This window comes from Rhinolophus hipposideros (genome assembly GCF_964194185.1).
Source record: "Rhinolophus hipposideros genome assembly, chromosome: 4".
NCBI lineage: Eukaryota > Metazoa > Chordata > Mammalia > Chiroptera > Rhinolophidae > Rhinolophus > Rhinolophus hipposideros.
In genome coordinates, this window is record NC_138050.1 from 6,353,585 (window position 1) to 6,373,754 (window position 20,170).

Below are 20,170 nucleotides of genomic sequence, written 5' to 3' on the forward strand. Positions count from 1 at the left end.
CCACCCAACCAAATGTCTAGCTCAGCAATTTTATTTCAGGGAGGAACTTGGTGCTGATAAGTGAATCTTTATTAACTTTTCCTCTCTGCATATGTTACTGGTACTACACTCATAAGCTCAACTATTAACTGTGATAGTACATGTCCCATTCTATTACATGAAACAAAACTAAAGTAAATCAAATGCAAAATTTATAGTTTTCGTCAAGTAAAAATGGGTGGTGCTTTATAATTTGAGACTTAAACTCAATAATTAAAAATGTTATAACACAATCATTCTAGAATCTGAAAAATACAGAAGGGAAATGAAAAAGTAATAACAACCCATAAAGTCATTACTCAAAGATAATCATTAACATTTTAGTGTATACATTGCATCTTTTTTTGGTTCCACTATATGACTATATACTTAAACATTTTTATAGTTCAGATCAAGAATATATTTTTGATTTCATGTATCCCGACCCCTTCTCGCCCTAAGTTCAACTCTTTCACAATAAGGAAAGTAGGAGTTAACACACGTGCAGGACTATCTGTCAGGCACCGTTTTAGGTGCTTTATACACATTCATTCATGTAAGCCTCATCATAACCCCTTGAAGTAGATTTTATGGAAGAGGCACAGAGGGTGAAATGATTTGCTGTAGGCCTCAGGACTGAAGGAGCAGAGCCAAGTTTCAGACCCAGGCTGTAAAGGGTGTTTTCTTAATCTGTGATCTGTAGCATCCCTCTAACAATAACCCTTGGAATGGCCCTCCCGCTGATCGACCTCTTCTCCGAATTCCTCTCACACTAGACTGTATGACAGGGCACTTACCTTACCCCTAACTTGGGAAAAATCTGCCCCACTATGAAAAACAATTGCCACCTACCGCTCTTCCTGTGGGGAGCCCTCCTTCAAAAGGAGGAGGCTGGAGATCCAGCCGTAAGGGTGACAGCCTTGTGCTGGAGGGCAGGAGAAACTGGCCTCCAGTCCTGGTTCTATTCACACTGAGCTTCACCTGTGCTCTCAACTATGAAACGATGGGGTTGGACAGCCCTTCATTCATTTATCGGCTTGTTCATTCATTCATTTAATACACATTAGACATTTTCCCTCTATTTCCTCCCCTCTAGAAATTCATCATCCAATGTGTAGCCAGAGATGTAAACTGCCAGTTCAGCGCCAGCATATTTAGTGTTATGAAAGGAGAATGCCGGGGTGCTGGGAGAGCCCCGCTCTCTCTAGTGTCAAACTATCCCATCTTCAGCAGGTCACAGCAATGTCACTTTTGTTGGGGGGAGGCGCTTAAGACTACAGAAATTTTCTCACATTTTGCAAACTGAGATCTGAAATTGAGGTGTCCACAGGCCACGCTCCCTCTGAAACCATTCGGGGGCCCTTCGTTGCTGTCCCCCCCACCCCCCCACCCCCGCCTTCTGATGGGTGCGGCAGTCCTTGGCTTCCCTTGATTTGTAGCTTCCTCACTCGTCTCTGCCTCTGTCATCTAGCATTTGCTCCTGTGTATCTGTCTTAAAAAATGGCCATCTTTGTATAAGGACACCAGTCATATCAGATCAGGGACCCACCCTACTTACCTGCCAAAGTAATTACATTGGCAATGACCCTATTTGACCCAAATGAGGTCCCATTCTGAGGCACTGGGGCTTAGGACTTAAACACATCATAGTTCAACCCCTAACAATCTCTGGCGCCACCACTGCGTCTAGGCAACCACTGCCTACTCACTGCTCGTTTCTCTAATTCCTTCTCCACTCTGAGCTTCCTCAACTCCAACAAGCCAGGTGGGGGCTTGCTTAGTTCTTCCGGGTCCAGACGGAGAGAGTTAGCACAGGACTTGTTTCCATGTTGGAACCCAGGGGGGCAGATGGGGACACAGTGACTCCTGAAGAGATCCTGTCAGCGAACTGCCACAGGCAAGGGCAGGGCGCACTGAAGATGTTTCTAAAAGGATCGATGCTCATTCTGGTCCCCAGAGGAATTACAGGGATGCTGGACAGGTGGTTTGAAGCCCTCTGACCTCTGACGGGCCAAATGCCATAGTTTTTAAGGGTGCTATCTTGGTGACGATGTAAAGCCTTTCCCAGACCACTCCGCGTGCACTTGCTCATACTTTTCTGTTAGTAGAGAAGTGGTGCTTCCTAAAGAAACAGGCCCAACATACGTGTGGAGTTAATGCAGCATTCCCACTTCTTCTCCAGCCTCTCCTTTCCCCCGTCCTCCCCAGTATCTCAGACTTCCACATTCATTGTTAGTCTGCCGGGAAAGGTCCAGAAAACCTTTAAGTCATGCTTTGGTCATTCAAATGCTAATCTTCTCCAATGTGACACCTTTGCCTCACTTCCATCTGCGCGGTCTGTACTCCAAAGACAGCTGACCATTGTACCATCCTTTGACTTCTTACAAAGGCTCCGGAGGGGGCTTCCGGAAGCACTTAGCATAGCTGTGGCAAGACGTGTATGCAGAATATTCTCCTTTCTCTCTCACTTGCATTTTTATGGCTTTTCCCCACCCTGGTCTAAACAGCTCCCCTCCCCTAATCACAGTTGCGTATGAGGCCCTCTGAGAAATCTGATCACAGACCAAGACCTGAACAAGCAATTCCGTTTTCTTAGAGAAGCAATCCTCTGGGCAGAAACAGCCGATTTCAGGGAAAAGGACATGACAGATGGAGGGGAGAAGGATGTACTGTAGCAGTGCCCATGTGGCCCCACCACCTACAGGGTCTAGATGCTTGTAGTCCAATCGTTTATATACATGTGTATTTTTTCATTTTCTTTCCTTTCAGATACAGGTAGGCCCTTTTTAGAGATGCACAGTGATATACCTGAAATTATCTACATGACTGAAGGAAGGGAGCTCGTCATTCCCTGCCGGGTTACGTCACCTAACATCACTGTTACCTTAAAAAAGGTGAGATTGAGCAATGCCACTCAGAATATTTTTACTGCAAATGAGCGTGATGAATGTTTAGATACTTTATATCTGTGGAATAATTTTCTTACAAACATTTGGGCCTCTCAGTGGACTTTTTATAGCGTCCGTCTACTATAAAGCGTAAGCGCTAGGAGTTAGACCTATGTATGTATTTAAATGGAATAAAATGATAATGTGTGGAGCACAAATCCACGAGAATAATGAAAGAACAAAATCATGAACGTTTTTGTATTTGCCACAAATCCAAGGACTTGCAAATGTGAGAAAATGAGTACCAATGAATAGCTTGGTAGAGGTTAACCCAGATTTTTGTTGAAGGCAGAAGTCAGGCCTCCAGCTTCCCACACAGGGAGTGAGCACCTTCCCTTCCAGCTGGGAAGTTCCTGCTGACAAGCAGCTTATCGCCTGCTGCGCGTCAAACTTAGCCTCTTGCAGGGGGAAAAAGAGGGGAAAATGCTATCCCTGAGATTTTTTTCTTCCTCTTATGATGTAAACTGTGCATGTGGAAAAGGAAAAAGATTTGGGTAGAATCTAATAAGGACAAAAAATGAAAACGTGACATTCCAGCTAATTCATTTGGAATTTAGGAGTACACTAAGAATGGGATAAAAACGCCTAAAATGAAAACCTGTAGTGACTCCTGAGAGCTTAGAGCTTTAAGAGGAGAGTTCAGGCCATCCCAACAGCACTGGCCCTGCTCAGCACTAGTTGCTGCTCAGGGTGTGTGGGGGACGGTCAGCTGGAGAAGTTTAGCATGGTTTTCAACACCTCCTGCTGACCCTGAATCCTGAACCGTGATGGAGGCGTCTCCCTGTCTTCTTCCTTTGCATTCACTCTCCTATGGTGTTAATCTGATTTAAGCCCTCAGTGCAGTCCATCAGCGACAGGTTTGGGCTTCCATTTTATCTGTGTGTCATCGCCAGGAAATACAAAATCAGCTGGAAACAGCAGAGGAGTCTAACTCCATTGGAGGAAGAAAACCCTGAGGTTCCCAGGGAGTGAGGGACTTCCCTGGCCATACTGGGCACTGGAACCCATAACCGCCCTTTTGTGGTTGTTTAGGGGGCGTAAGAGGAAGACCAAAGTGGTTAAGAGCAGAAGCCGGGGCCTCCCTGCCTGGCTTCTTACTACCCTGCACTTACCTGCTGGACAAACTGGCCAGTTACTGAACCTCTCTCCACCTCAGCACCCTCATTTGAGATGGGAGTGGCTGTTAGCAAGGCTCACTGAGGTCATCTGTGATAAGCACTTAGAACAATGCCCAGTGCCAGGGAAGACCTAGTCAAGAGTTAGCTGTTAGCATGATTTCATCTGGCAGTTTACTACCCAATACGTGATTTATTAGCAAGTCACTGCTATATGACGCATGGGGTTACGAAACTTCTGGTTCATGCAAGCCCCTTGCCTTTCTGCCCTAATGCAGATCTGTTGCAAGGAACATCCCCCAATTCCCACATGTAAAATTTGGGTGGGGAGGGGTTTATTTACTCTTGTTTCTCTACGTAAAATCTATGAGAGAGAGAGAAAGAGAGAGACAGGGTGGGGGGGGGGAGAGAGAGAGAGAGAGAGAGAGAGGCAGAGGCCTAGAGCATGAAGTTCTAACAGGGATCTCGGTTTGACACATATATATTGAAAATACTTTAACGTATTGCATATGTATGCTGGTATGAAGTTAATATAAGGTCTTTCCCTCCCACTTGTCTTATTGTCCCTTTTCTTCGGATTTGCCATCCCTGTTCCCTGCCGGTGACTGCTTTGGCAGAGTCACCATTGGCTGGAAGACAGGCCTCCCGGAGAGTACTTTCTCTCACAGCCGCCCATCTGTCTGCCTCCTTATGATACACGCAGCCACTTCGTAGACTTTTGCTATTTTAGTTCTTGTCAACTAGAAATAAAGTTACTTTGACAATGAAATACTACCAGGGGCAGTGATGGCTAGACTAGGGTAAGATACACTTTAGAGGAAATGTTACTATATCTTTAAGTTGCGCTGAGGAAATACCTCTGCAAACTTTTCAGATTCAGCATGCGCTTGTTTTCACACATTTTTAAAGCATCACAGATTTCAACCCCTGACTTAAATTTTGCTGATTTTTTCCCCTTACTAGCTTGTATCAAATTAGAAGAGAAAGTTCTTTTTCCCCATTGAATGCAAAGCATTCCTAATTTTACAGGTAGAATCCTGACTCATTTGCTAAAACACGAAAGTACCTTTGAGTTGCTTTCAATTCTTCCTAATGTGATTCACTTCAGAGCCAAGTAACATTCCAGGAACATATTCACATATCCAGCATTTTCACTGGAAGAGACTCTGGGAAGAGAAATCCAGCCACAGGACCACAAATCCCAGCCAGATTAGCCTCTTCAACAAGCAACATAAATAAATAATAAATGGCTAGAGTGATGTAAGGTGTACTTTTTAAAAGAAAATAGAAAAGATTTGAAACTTCTTCATGACAGTTAGGGCTTTCCATTATAATCTCTTGTGGGGAGGTGATCTGATGTTTTTCCTTCCTCTTCCACGGAGGGATAAATCATAGTGGCAGCAAGAGGGTAGAGCTTCTGAAAGTGGGCTGGCAGGCAGCCTGGCGTCAGGGAATCTGGCCGGGCCCTTCTGTGGAGCAATGGCTCTTTATAACGTCTAAGCCCAAAGTGGACAGTTTATATTGTAGTTTAAAAATTAAGTCCTTGGTGTCTAGAAGATATAAGGGGAGAATCAAATCCTGGATTCCTTCCATCTGTTGGCCCCTGGCCTCGGTGTCTGTTGGTGGTCGTCTTCACTGTCAGCGACCTCAGCTTCGGGTGGGGGGTGGTTCCCTCCCGGGCCAGTCGAGGCCCTTGGCCTTCTCAGAATGATGAGAGACTGCCAAATGGAAGTTCTGACTCTTGGAGGACCAGGACTGATTTCTAGTCCTTCTGAGACCGTCACCTCTTAGTAAATCATGCAAAATTGGAGGACAAGTTATGTCTTGTTGACAACTCTCCCCAGTGGGAAAAATACTAATTGGTTTCTCTATTGAGTATCAGGCAAGTTTTTCACAAAGGCTCCCAGAGGCCAAGGGACACGGCTCCCACCAGAAGTGGGACATGACAACTAGGCCCTTCCTTTTACTATAAAGCATCCTCCGTGAGTGCGGCTTGTTGCCACGGCTGATAACAAATGATCATCCTTACCCTAACTGATTATAATAATAAATGTAGGTCTTGCTACATGCAAAGAAAACTAAAGAACCCCTGAAAGCCAATCAGATGTTTTTTAACCTGTGCTATTTTTATTTTAGACGAAAATTATGTTTTCACAAACTATTAGGGAAACACTATTGCCACAGTGTTGATATGATTTTGTTAAAGCATGCTTCTTCTTTTTCAGTTTCCACTTGACACCCTGATCCCTGATGGAAAAAGAATAACCTGGGACAGTAGAAAGGGCTTTATAATCTCAAATGCAACATACAAAGAAATAGGGCTGCTGACCTGTGAAACAACTGTGAACGGACATTTGTACAAGACAAACTATCTCACACATCGACAAAGTAAGTGATATTCCAAAGGTGTGAACATGAGCCAAAATGCTCAAGGGTTTAATCTGCTTCATGAAAGCTTGACGTTAAAAAAAAAAGTGATTTCTTGTGCTTTCAGACAATAAAATCATAGACGTCCAGATGAGCTCACCCGGCCCGGTCAAGTTACTGAGAGGTCATACTCTTACCCTCAATTGTACTGCCACCACTGCCTTGAACACGCGCGTTCAGATGACCTGGAGTTACCCTGGTGAAGTGAGTGACCCATATTTCTATTTCTTTTGTAGGATAGTATTTATTTGTAGTAAGTGAAATGCCATTGAGTTTTTGCGGTGGGAAAAATCAGAATATTCTGACTCCTTTGGCAGGTTGAGTCAATAAAGAAGCTTTGGGTTTGGTGTAGGTGCTTTCTTTGCCTGGCGTTTCATGAGTCTGATATGCATAGATATGGTCTTTTGATGTCCGGAGGTTTTTGTTTTGAAGTGTATAGGCTGGTATTTCTATTGCATGATTCTGGGTGGAAAAGGGGATTGTTTCATCCTTGGAAACTGTTCTCCAGGATTTAGAGATGAGAGAGAAATTTATCACTCAATGCCAGGCAGGGACTATCTTTTGTAACAACAGCAACAAAAAGTTGTTGTCAGCGCATTCATTGAAGATACTGGTAGACAGTCAGGCACCTGATTGGAGCATGTTTGGAAAAGATAATACACCCCAGCCATCCAGTGTTCCATTTGTTAAGTGACAAAGGAGCAATTCTGTCTTTCAGAAAAATGAGAAGAATGAAGACTGAATTGGGTTCCCTTATTCAAATTAAACATCCTTGCAAACAATCATCATTTTTAAAATGTGTAGATGGAGAATCTATGATAAACTGTTCAGAAACTTTGACAGTAGTTCCAGCCCGTTTCTTGTGTCAGTCAGTGTGATTTACATGGCATATCCCAACTACAGTCATTTGTTATGTCATTCAGACTGCCAAATCACCAAGTTCACTTATGATTAAATTATGTACAAAAGATTAATGCATCAGCCCCAAGCTATTGTTTTTCACCAACATTTCTTGCTATGGAAATAGACTAACTTAGCAACAAAAAGGTGTAACAAATGTAGGGACACATTAAGAACTCATTAGTCATATATATTTTCTAGAAAGTGGTATTCGCTTCATTTAAATAGAAATGCTATGACTTTTGACAACATTGTCTGGGTTTTGATAGAGATCAGATATTCTCAATAAATCAATATTCTCAATAAATACCGAGAGAAGAAACTTTCATCCTATTAGTGTTGCCACTCTCAGTACCATTCCATATCTATTGAAAGCCAGTGGCCTGGAATGGCACCCTCACGCAGGACTCTCTGGGATGGAAATATTCTGTATCTCTGCTGTCTACGACTGTCACCACACACGGCTAATGAGCACTCAGAATGTGGCTGGTGTGACTGAGGAACTGGATTTTTTATTTTTTTTACTTTTAATGTTAATAGCCACATGTGGCTGGTGGCTGCCATACTGCACAAAGCTGGTCTAAAACGTAGGACCAGTTGTTTTCCCAGGCAGAAACAATACTCATGTTACTAAAACTTGGGAAGGAAAGTGTTCTCAAAGGGAGAAGGGAGAGGCAATACCTACACAATTGAAGTTGCTTAAAAGGCCCTCCCTCTGTTATGTTAGTGGATTGAGCCTCTGATATTTGATGGTGGACTGATACCTTCTCTCTGGTTACTGCTGAGAATGAAGAAAATGGCCTAAACGCGGTCCACCAGGGCACTAAAAGGACAGGTAGGTCGAAGTTATCAAACATGGCATAGAGGAGAGCTAAGTTCAAAGATCAGTGTGGACACACTGGACAGCTTCCAGAGTCTTTTTTCTATGCCCCTTTATGGCGAAGGAGGGAAGGGAGGAAAAAACATATTATGTGTTATAAAATGTAATACTAAAAAAAAACAAAAAAAGAAAGAAAGAAAAGGAAGGAACAATTAAAGGAAAAGTCAATGTGATCTCATTTTCTTAAAACTGGGAGCATTGCTGTGGCCAGTTCAGAGCCTAGAGTCCTGTGGCTGGTCTCCCTGAGGCAAACATGGGGCAACAGCCCCCGAGAGTTGGAGAAGCGCGTGGATGGCTTGTGTGTGTTTCCAGATCCAGTCAGTGGGATTTAGCAGAAATTGGCAAGCATTGCTCAAATGGTGAAATAACGAAACTGAGAGTGTTCCACCTTAGTAGCTGTGGCCAGGACTCATTCATTATCTTTTCCTTCAATTCAAGTAAGGAAGCAGAACACACACATGGCGATTTACTAAGAAACACTGTCACTAAGCCAGACACTGAAAGTGATTATTGCCTGTGTCTGTGTGTGACATCCATGCCTAGAGAACACGTTGCTGTTTAGGGACGTGTGTGTGCCAGAAGGAAGTCTCCAGATTTCTTCTCCAAAGACCTAGTTTCTGGCCTACTTCGGCCAGCATGTCTGTCACCTCAGTAAAGGGACCCCGCGCACGTCATGGGGTTGTGGTAAGACACTACAGAGCTAGTGTCTGTGAAAGTCCACCTGGAGAAAAGGAGGGGCTCAATCAATGCCTCTGTGGCCACATCTGAAACACACCCAGACAGAGACGTAGCTTCCAGACCCCTCGTTCCAAGTGGGTTGCCCATCTCGGGAATCATCTGGGAAATGCTATCAGTTGAAGCATGAGCAATTACTACTTCTACATTTGTTATACGTTTTCCTTCTAGACAAATAACAGAGCCTTGACCAAGCAACGCATTGACCAGCGCAGTTCCCGCACCATCACGTTCTACAGCGTTCTCACTATCGACAACGTGCAGAAGGCGGACCGAGGCCCTTACACCTGCCACGTGAGGAGCGGCCCATCCTCCAAATCGGTGAACACCTCAGTGCACGTGTACGGTAAGGACCCACGCTCTGCTTCGAAGCAGTGTGGATCTGGGTGGTTCTCTAAACAAAGACATTTCCTCTGGGCCAAGAGGGCACTGTCACGAGTGAAGACAACGCTGTCCCCTCCTCCCCATCCAAAAGCAAATCACATTAAGTGCTCTTGAACTCTGGTACTTTTGAAGTGAACAGAGTTTCAAGTTTATTGTGGTTAATAATTCAGTTAGATTACATTGTAATCTCAATGAAATTCTTTTTTTAGTGCTCCATATAAAGAAAACAGAAAAATATGATAATTTTGACCTTTATTTTCTGGGGGAAATTTCTCAGGTATTACTATGATTTGAGAAATTAAAATAAGGTGTGATACATTACATAGAGGTGATGCTATTTTATCCCTGGTTTTACCCTCATGAAATCCTAATATTGTTGCTTAATTCCAATAGGCAAATTCTGTAAAGAAAATATTAAAACTTCTTTAGTATATGTGCTGCCGAAGCAAGCATTACAACTTCTTTAGAGTACTTAAAAACCGTATTTACTTCCACTGTTGAAAAGAAAAACAGTGTGAGAGGAGAGACTATTCTATCAATTCTATTCTATCAATTCTATCTATTATTTTATATCAGGTTAGTTGTTTTAGGGTGCCGGAAGGAACTTGCTCCCATCTTACTCATGTTGGCCCAGTAGATTTGTAGAAGTATCTTTCTACTTTTTTGTTATTGTGATAGAGACACTGAAGTTGTTTCACTTTCTGTTGCCCTGCCACTGCTTCTGCTTTATGCATTGATCGCTATTTGGCTCCTTGATAGGCTAGACCATAATTCAGCTCTATTTATTTATGCATTGGTTGCACCCTCCTTTAATGAGGCAGTGAGTTGGTTTTTGTGTTTTGTGTGTGTGCACGGAAAGACAATCTTTTCTAATATATTGATCACTTCTGCTTTCAAAGATAAAGAATTCATCACTGTGAAGCATCGAACACAGCAGGTGCTTGAAACTGTAGCTGGCAAGAGGTCTTACCGGCTATCTATGAAAGTGAAGGCATTTCCCCGGCCGGAAGTGGCATGGTACGACTACAATTACTTTCCTATCAGTTTATGATAAGCTTTTTAAGTAGGAAGATCCAGGAGCTCAGTGGCTTGAATTCCTGAAAAAAATCAAGATATGTTCCCCAGACAGCAGTGCAGAGCTATGAACCATGTTGATTCTGGGCTGGGAGTGGAGGAGGCAGAAAGGGCCGGAGGAAAGGGAAGCAGTGTGCCCGGATGGAGGGGGCAGTGGGGTTTTCTGAGTGCTCACTGCAGTTCAGTCATTCACTGACGGTGACCAAATTTCTGCATCTCTAAACCTTCCTATGATGTCAACATCTCTGAATGGAACATGTTGGGGAATGACTAGGAAGCATCCTGAATAAATAACGTGCTCTATTAACCCTGAAGAAGGGGGCCCTTGTGTCAAGGATAATAATTCTTTGATTATCTGAAAATAATTCTTTCATATACAGCTGGGTTGAAAGTTCCAGTCTTGTTTTAAAATTAAACAAACATTAACAGAGACAAGACTTATTCAGTTGCAGGGGTAGACAAATGGACCTACTTGAACTAATTAAGTTTTCTTTGGCCCGAAGTCTACATATTCAGAAACTCCTTAGGCAGTTTTTTTTAAATGCTAGTACAACACCTGATGTAAAACAATGTAATCTGTTTATAATCTGCAGTCATTTTTAAAATCACTTTTAAACGATATCTTTGGCTCAAGCCATTACATTTTAAACAAAGAATATAGCAGAAAACTGATTAGGAAAACAACCCATACAATATAGAAGCGGTGCCATTGTAGAATCTCCTCAACCTGAGCTCATTTTGCTTTCAGTATCATAGGAGTGTTTTTTTTCAGTTTCCTCAAATAGTTTAATAGGTAATTAAAGAGAAAATTACATTTGTGCTATGCCCCTTCCTGCTGTTGCAGAAGAGATTTTTTTGGGGGGGGGAAGGGAAGGTCATAATATCTACAAAGCTTAACAGTAAACTTCCTAAGACTGTACATTATTCCTTAATAGGAATGTAACCCCTCTAGGAGGTACATCCCCTCTTTCTGTGCCTGAGAATACCCCCATCTATTACACAGAGCTCATTTCTTCAGTTACGAAGTAGCAAGGACCTAAAACAAAATGAAACAAACAAAAAAATATCAATCCATTTTCACAAATACTGACTTGTTCATAGGAAATAATTTAAAGTAATACTAACGATATTTGTAATCACAGAATAGAACACAGTCATGTCAACTGCTTTGGAACTGAGACACACTAGTAATGCGGGAATTTGTTTGCAGGACACATGAATATGAATACCACTCCCAGTATTATATACCTGTATACAGAACACAACAAACTCCTGTTAGGTAAAAAATGCCCATTTTGGGGCAGATGGTTAGCTCAGTTGGTTAGAGCGCGGTGCTCTTAACAACAAGGTCGCTGGTTCGATCCCGATCCCCACATGGGCCGCTGTGAGCTGCGCCCTCCACAAATAGATTGAAACAACTGATGGGTCCTGGAAACAACACACACACACACACACACACACACACACACACACACACACACACACTGCCCATTTCAAGAACTGTGTGATTTAATGAAACTATAGAATTTTAGAGTTAAAGAGATCTTTGAGAAATTCTAAGGAATCTGGAGAAACTGCGGCTCACATAGGCAGTCAGTGAGCGGCCTGCAGGCCCCCAACTTCCTAATTCATGATTCTGTATGTGGCTGCACGAAAGCGAGGCGTCAATTCTGTATTTAAAGTTAAAATTTTTTAAGTTTATACCCTTTGTTTGTGAGTTTTGTGCCTTTACTCTTCTTCCTCAGGGGAAAAATCTTGATAATCTTGATTTCACGATAGTTTTTGAAAGGGACAATTGGTGTGACCATTTAGATAGCTAATAAGAACTCCACATGAGACCACAATAGCAAAGTCTATTTTTATTTTTATCTGGAGAAGTGATCTAGGTGATCTGACTTACAATGGCCCTTGTATTGCTGATGGAGCCTCATGGAAAACTCTGGAAAACGTCTCAGATGGAATCAGCTGAGGCTTCTGGGTTAATACTTAAGTCACACTGGTGACGAGCACCCCTGGGGGTACACTGAACCATCACGTCTCTGTCCTCATTCAGCCTACTTCTTCCTCTTTGCCAATAAATTTGAGGTGTTTCCCAGTCTAAAAATCACACTTGGCTTTACTGAAAAGTTAGTGTCTACGTTTTTTAAATGATTGTTGAGGATGAAAGTCTTGAAACGCATAACCATGAGCTCACGATAGTAAATGGCAGTGTTAAAGTCATACCTGCCAGGGAGTATAAAGTGACTTACTTTATATGCGCTTATATACTTTTTATGCGCTTCACCACAGGCTAAAAGATGGGTTTCCTGCGACGGAGAAATCTGCTCGCTATTTGGTTCGTGGCTATTCATTAATTATTAAAGATGTGGCTGCAGAAGATGCCGGGGATTACACCATCTTGCTGGGCATAAAGCAGTCAAATGTGGTTAAGAACCTCACGGCCACTCTAATCGTAAATGGTAAGTTCACTGTTCATACTTGCTTCTGGTTCTGCTAGGGGTAAAATTAACGACAATTTATAAATCAAAAAATCACTATAACAGCATCAAAGAAAACAAAATGTTAAACAATTATTTTAAAAGCCACTCACGCCTTCATCTTAACTGTTTCATGTGTATTTGTTGCCTTCCATAAGTAAAACGGCTTTTTGTCATCGTAATCTGTACCTACCATGGAATCAATTTTTCAATGTTGTCAAAACACTTCTACTTTTAAAAAGCTTGGCATTAAGTGACAAAAAGGAGGGTTCATTTGTTTTTTGTTTATGTTTGTTTCCCTGACATCTAAACCAATGACAGTGAGTTCCTTCCTGCAGTGGCCCAGGGTCACGGGGGCAGCTCTTGACTTCACTGCTGTTCTGTTCATCTCCTTTCCAGTGAAACCCCAGATTTACGAAAAGGCCGTGTCATCATTTCCAGACCCGACTCTCTACCCACTGGGCAGCAGACAGATCCTGACTTGTACCATCTACGGTGTCCCTCAACCTACAGTCAAGTGGTTCTGGCATCCTTGTAACCACAATCATTCAAAAGCAAGGTAGGGCTAATTCATTTCTTGAATAATTCTCAAATACATTTTGACACCCGGACTCAAGAGTCTTTACTGGACACAGGTGGGAGTTTGCTGGTGGGATGTGAGTATATGGGGCGCCCAGATGTTCCCTGCCTCGGAGGGAGGTAGGCACTAGCAACTCTTCTTCCTTATCCTTTTCTAATCATTTCGTACGTTTTCTCTCTAGTTCAGTTTTAGGAGCACAGGGACTGAATTAAGGTCACCCTGTGGTCCATTATTTGGAACTCCAGTCTTGTTTTCCAGTGGAGGCTCCCCCAGCCCTCCGAATTTGGCTCCATCATCAGTCTTCCCATTTCCTATCATGATCACTGTCTTTCATAGGCTTTGCTCTTACTCTTCCATCCATCTGAAATGTGCTTCCACCATTTTCTGTTTCCTGAGAGCTCCCCTTCATCCTGGAAGGCTCAGCTCTGACGTCACCTTCTGACTGCCTCACTCAGACTCCTCTCTCCCGCCTCAGTATGCGCAGCACTCTGTACACCTGGTTACAACACTAGGTGTGCATATCTGTTCTCTAAGCAATGAGCTGAGTGAGAGCACCTCTGCATTCTGGCACGTGCTGGACGCTCACTGTGTCACTGCTGCAGGAACACATCCCTGCCTCTGTTAATGGTGCAGCGTTCCCTTGTATCCTGTTCATGACCCAGCCCGTTTGCTTCTTTTGCATTTTTTATTTAGTCTGGAGGAGTGGTACTAATGATAGTTCGTGAGAGCTAATTTGACAACCGGGAATAGAACTGATAGATACAACAGTAAGATATTATTGAGATCGCCCAAGAATTGCCATTACACCAAATATTTTTCTTTATTGCTTTTAATTTCACTTGCAGAGTGTTTGGGAGAATTACTATTAAAAATATTTAGCTTGACAAAAAGTAAGCAAGACATAGTTGCAGCATAAACAGATAGAAGCGGCTATCTGGTTTTCTAGATTCTTCCTGCAATTTCAACTCTCCATTTTGTGTTTTAATCTTTTGTTTACGGTGTATTATTCTGATAGTGAGTTACTGGTGAGTCACAGAATTCCTGAGAAGTAGCTATTTTCATATATGTCTGATTTCTCATCGGAAAGATGGAAAACTTACAAATCTTTAATACTTTGTTTACCACTGTGGATATTTAACCTAAAAGAAAGTGAGATATACTGAACTTTTGGATTATTTTGCTAGTTTTGGGGGTAGACATGCATATTTATGGACCCATCTCTTTAAGGCCTAGATATTTGTGCTAACTTGACATGTAAATAAATTAAAAATAACTGCATAACTTAAGCTATTGAATTTGAACAAAAGCATAGAGGTGACTTCTTATGGAATAACATAGCCTTTTGTAGATATTTTTAATTTTTGTTTTGACCATAGCAAATCTATAATTTCAGTTCTATTTAGGATTAGAGCTAGTAATAATGTTAGAAAATAACAACTGTGAGTGATGGAACATAATATGATAAAGTTAGGTTTGGATAATACTTATAAAATATGGCTTTGAGGGAGTGAGATCAGCGTAAGTGAAATTTTATAAACATTAGCTCTTTTTCTGACTTCTTTGTGGTATATGGGATCCTTCTCCCATGTTATGGAGTAATGTTGTCCAGGCCCCAAAAGATGTCTTATTCCTTTTGGAAGTCTCTCCAAACTCAGAGTAGTGCCTTAAATCTTCAATATATGTTTGTTGACCATTTGACTTATTCTTTGTTAAAGGCATTCTTTTTTTTTAACCAGTCACAAGACAGATCAAAAATGAAAGCTTTAACTGTTTTCAATGATGCTGCACTTAAAAAAATGTTCTTGCTTGAAATTATCTGCTGAAAATGTGATGCTTGGTGGTTAAGTTAGTACATTAAACTTAGAAGTATTTCAGAAAGATTATGGGACCTTTGTGCTCTAGGAAACAAATAGAGCAACTATTTCACCCTGTGAGAGAGATAAAAGCTAAAATTGACAGATAAATGAAGCCCTCTTTTAATTACTAAAAGTTTTCAAATTGTCTTTATATAGATTATATACTTAGATTAATGCTTAGATTCAGTTGTCGACAGGAATTTTAGTAGCATTTGAATAAGGGGTGTTCTATTGCATAACATTTTTAAATCTTATTTCGAGTTACATAGTAACATATTTGCATAGTGGTGTCTGTGTGTGATCATCAAAAGAGATTATGTCACTACTAGATCGCCGAATAGTCATTTCATTGAATATCATTTCATTATAACACTGATGAGAAAAAATGGAAAATCTGTTCTGGGCCGGGGTGTCTGTGTGTGGTGTTTCGCCACTGTCCCCATGTTTGTGTGGGTTTTCTCTGGGTCCTCCAGTTCCCCCCCCATCCCAAAGATGTGCGTGTGAGAGGAAGTGGCGTGTCTCCACTGTCCCTGTGTGGGTGGGTGTGAGGTCCTGTGATGGGAGGGCGTCCTGTCCAGAGTGGGTCCCACCTGGCGCCCTGAGCTGCTGTGATGGGTTCCATTCACTGCAACCCTGAACTGGAATAGTGGGCTGGAAAATCATTATCTCATTTGCGTTTATTCATCTTTTTAAAATGGATGTAAAGCCCACATTTATTCCAGTGTTTAATATTAGAAGTGTTTGGGGTCTTTACTTAGAAGTTTGCTGATGTTTTTTGTGACCAGAAATATACCATGAGGACTTAACTCTTGTTTCTATCAGTCAGCGTAGGGAAAAACTGGTTTCCTTGTAGGTAGTTTCATTTAAAATCACAGTTTCCAAGAACCTATGGACGATGTTAAGTGAGGACTTACTGTACACACATTACTCTTGAATATGTAAAATAATTCTTAGTATTCAAATTTTAGGCTCTTGTTAAATGATATATCTTTACATGGACACAACCAAAGTATTAGTTTAGTTCTGAGGTCAGAATATGTGTAAGTAGCTCAAAATTATTATTGGTTAATGTATCTAACTTAATATGGCTAGCTGGTTAGTGTATCTAAGTCAACAAGGTTCAGACTTAACTCAAAATGTATGGTTTTCTGAAGTTCAATAAATACATATTTAAAAACTGTCAGAACTACTGCTCAATTAGTTCATCTTTATGGATATTAAGAACCATAAATAAATTTAACAGAAATTGCCTCCTTTTGAAAAAACAACATGGCAAACTGGCAAGCTATGCTTTAACTGAATAACATTGTGGTTTCTGATTCACCTAGAATTTTTTCTTATGAAACATTAGGAAAAAAAGACAGGGAAAAGGTGGTCACTTTTAAACTCATGTACCTAATGAGCAGAGAGGAAATGGAGCAGAATGTTTCCCCTTTTTACTTTTCTGCATATTTGGGTGGTGAAGTAGAATATTTCTTTTGAATTTTTAATAACATGAAAATAAGTTATTATCACTGAATGAGGTGGAATTTGGGATTTTTCTCATCCTTAGCAACTGACAGAGACTTCTAAGTAGATATTCCTAAACTTTATCCTAAACTGGGCATAAGGCTAGGTGGTGGCCTGCTTCAGAGTGTTAAGCTTACACTACCTTTCACATGTGTGTCATGTACAGCTTCTGTTCCCAGAAAGTAACTATGCACACTTTATAGAGAGCCTATGGGGGGTCTACTGAAGTCACGTATCTGTGAAAGGTACAGAGTGCCAAAGAAATGCAAGGCTGTAACTATCGCTAACATTGTGGTCAACTTTTAAATAAAAGGCCCCAAAACTTTTAAGGAACTGGAAAAGAATTTTCTCCCTACTATAGAGCTAGTTTCACAACAGTGAGAATTTTTAACAAACATTTCTGAGAAGTGAACACAAACTGTGGAGAGGAAAATGGAATTTTGCCGTGTTTTACAAATAGAAATTTAGTAGGTCTGGGTTGTCGAATTGAGGAAAATATAACTTAGGACTTTCCAGAAGACGGAAAATGAAGGAGACATAGATGAGTTAGGCAACAATAAAAGAACAAACAAAAGTGTGTAATAAGGGAATGAAGTCACTGTCCCAGTTTGTGTGGCCTGTCCCGTTCACTTGTTTCCCGTCGTAGGAGCAAGTGGTTCTGGCCCGTGGGTTGGCTAAGGCTGGGGTGGGCAGAGTGAGAACTAGGAGAGCTGTCCCCTGCTCGGTGGGTCCACATTAGAGTTCTAGAACTTCTCCCCCGGCTTTGAGAAACTAAGTAGGACCACTAACCTGCCCCTGCAGCGCACTGGTCTTTGTCCCATAGTTCCTGCTGGTTTTGCCACAGTGCTGGTCGCTCTCACAGGAAATACTGTCTGGGTAAGGTTGCCCACAGCTAGGAGGCTGGTTTGCAAAAGAACAATAACTACACCGGACTGGACGGAAGGGCCTTTCTTTGGGAAACAGAAGGGATGGATTTGAGGAGCCCAGGACGGAATGGGGAAAGGACGGTCTTGGCATAGTTCTCCAGATTTGTGCTCCAGCTCGCCAGTTACATTTTCTCTGTTAGAATCCAAGATGTGGAAGGATGGCTGTTGTTCTCGTGTGCTTGAAAACCAAGGAGCGCCTCAGTCACTGCCTGGCCGACTGGCTCTCCAGTCATCTACTCCCCGCAAACACGAGCGTGGTGAGCGGGCTTCTGCGGGTCATCCTTCATGACAGACTCCTTTACCTCAGCTCGCCAACCCCACCAGTGGGCACTCTACCTGCTTGTCTTTTCTTTTTAAAACGAAGGCCTGCTCTGAAAATGTTGACGGTGGTTGAGCCTTCTCCACAGGGAGCTTCAAGGCCGGCAGCCTTATATTGCAGCTTTGTTTTTGGAGCACACATTCTTTAGATCACAGGCCGTTTTCATTGCCTCTCCCCCCCAACCATCACAAACAATCATCTAAAGGTAATAAATAGCACTGATAGATTATAACAGAGCTGCCATGCCTACTGTGTTGTTCTCCTTTAATAGAAAACAATGTCAGGTATATCGGGTTCACTGTGAACATCTCATTTTCTTCATCGGCTATCCGTGACCACCAATAAAAATATGTAGCAAGAAGCTTCTGCTACTTCTGTTGTGTCAACACTGCTCACATCTTATACGTGCGTTTTACACATTATTGGTATGCAGGCTCAATATACTGTCAACTACCTGCTTATCACTAATGTTTATTGGGCACCAGCCGTGTCAAAAGTAAGACACACACCATTTGTCTGCAGCATTTGTTTTAGTTACATAAGCTCAAATGTATATGACGATTACTTATTCTATCTCTGTATGTACCCGTAGGGTATCTGTGCCACCGGCTCAGGGATGGAGACCTGAGAATCAAGGAAATGGGTTCTATTCTTGGCACAGGCCCTGACTTCTGGGTGACCTTGGCTGGTTATTTAATCTGTGCTTCAATTTCCCCTTCTGTAAATGGTAACTGCCGTGCTTCCCTTTTCCTATAATACACAGCTATTAATGAGGGAAATGAAAAAATCACTTACATTTACGTTTTCTTTCAAAAATGCTTGAAATAATTTCCTAGTTGTTGCACACTGATAGTCCCTTCTGCTTCTTATAAATTATAAAGTAGTGTGACCTGGGGAGTCAAACTGCTTTATACTTTATAAGGATCAGTGCCAAATTAATGGAAAAAATCAATTTATGAAAGTGGAACAGTGGTAAAAAAAAGTCTTATATGTAAGTATGTATTCTTGGGTACAGAATTGACTCAGTAATATAATGTCAGGATTTACCGATTAAGGAAAAACAATGCAGCAGCTCTTCCATCATTGGTGTCCACCTATATTTTTTTCAGTGCTGACCGGGCGGGCCTCCCTTTGTTAGTTTTGGCCCAGCTCATACAAATGAAGACATTATTATTCTTTGCCCAGTTAGCCCCCAAAGCTTACTTACTCTATTTGGTCCTTTGCTAAAATAAGGAGGCCCTTCAGATGCAAAACATGTCACTGGATTCTCAACTCATGGAATGTGAAGAGGGGATAGAGCATTCTTTCCTTTCTTAGCTAAAATGGTGGATTTTCTAAGAAAAACCTAATAGACATCCATGGAATCTCAAAGAACTGTTTCCAAAAATCTAAAGGAAGGCAGACCTGGAGTCTCAAGTAATTCCATGCTTTAGAAGTTGAACAGAAAATAATATTCTCTGACACACAATTTGATATCCTGTTTCTGAAACGCTCTTCATCGGCCCTAGCAATAGAGTCCCATGGGGTATCTAGAGAAAGCTGATCAGTATGGGAGTACGTGTGGTTTGCTGGGGTTTGGGGGGTGGTGGGGGTGGAGAGTGGCCTACAAAATTAGGGAAGGCAGAGGCATCTAGAAACTCTGAGATGGGCTTGCTTAATTGCGTTTCTCTATTGTTTATGTCAGCAAATTGGCAAAGAAAGGAAGGCCTGAGTTATTAGGGATGTGTTAGGTCATTTGGGAGAAACCTGGTTTTGTGTATCAGTGGGGTATGTAAAATTAACAGGACGAAGACAAAACAATTGTTAATGGTACTTAATTAGAAATGTACTCAAGGACCCAAATTTAATTGACTGCTAGTATGAATGGCTATTATTTTTATGCTGAAACAGTTTTCTGTCCTGTATTCTATTTTCTATCTACAAAATGAAAGTTTTAACCATTTAGACATTGAAAAAAGTCAACATTTCCTGGAGGCTAACTGTAGGTCTGAGGAAAGCTGTCATTCAAGAAGACCTCCTTTG

The 20,170-nt window shown here is 41.7% G+C and overlaps 1 protein-coding gene across 1 annotated transcript in view; it reads left to right on the plus strand.

Annotated features, from left to right (window-relative positions):
* Window positions 1-20,170, plus strand: part of FLT1 (fms related receptor tyrosine kinase 1) — a 160,624-nt gene that overhangs the window by 43,353 nt on the left and 97,101 nt on the right. The window contains exons 5-11 of the mRNA XM_081046004.1: window positions 2,788-2,912; window positions 6,307-6,469; window positions 6,576-6,712; window positions 9,195-9,369; window positions 10,307-10,424; window positions 12,771-12,940; window positions 13,358-13,517. Coding sequence (XP_080902130.1) covers window positions 2,788-2,912; window positions 6,307-6,469; window positions 6,576-6,712; window positions 9,195-9,369; window positions 10,307-10,424; window positions 12,771-12,940; window positions 13,358-13,517 — 1,048 coding nt within the window. The remainder of the gene's footprint in view (window positions 1-2,787; window positions 2,913-6,306; window positions 6,470-6,575; window positions 6,713-9,194; window positions 9,370-10,306; window positions 10,425-12,770; window positions 12,941-13,357; window positions 13,518-20,170) is intronic.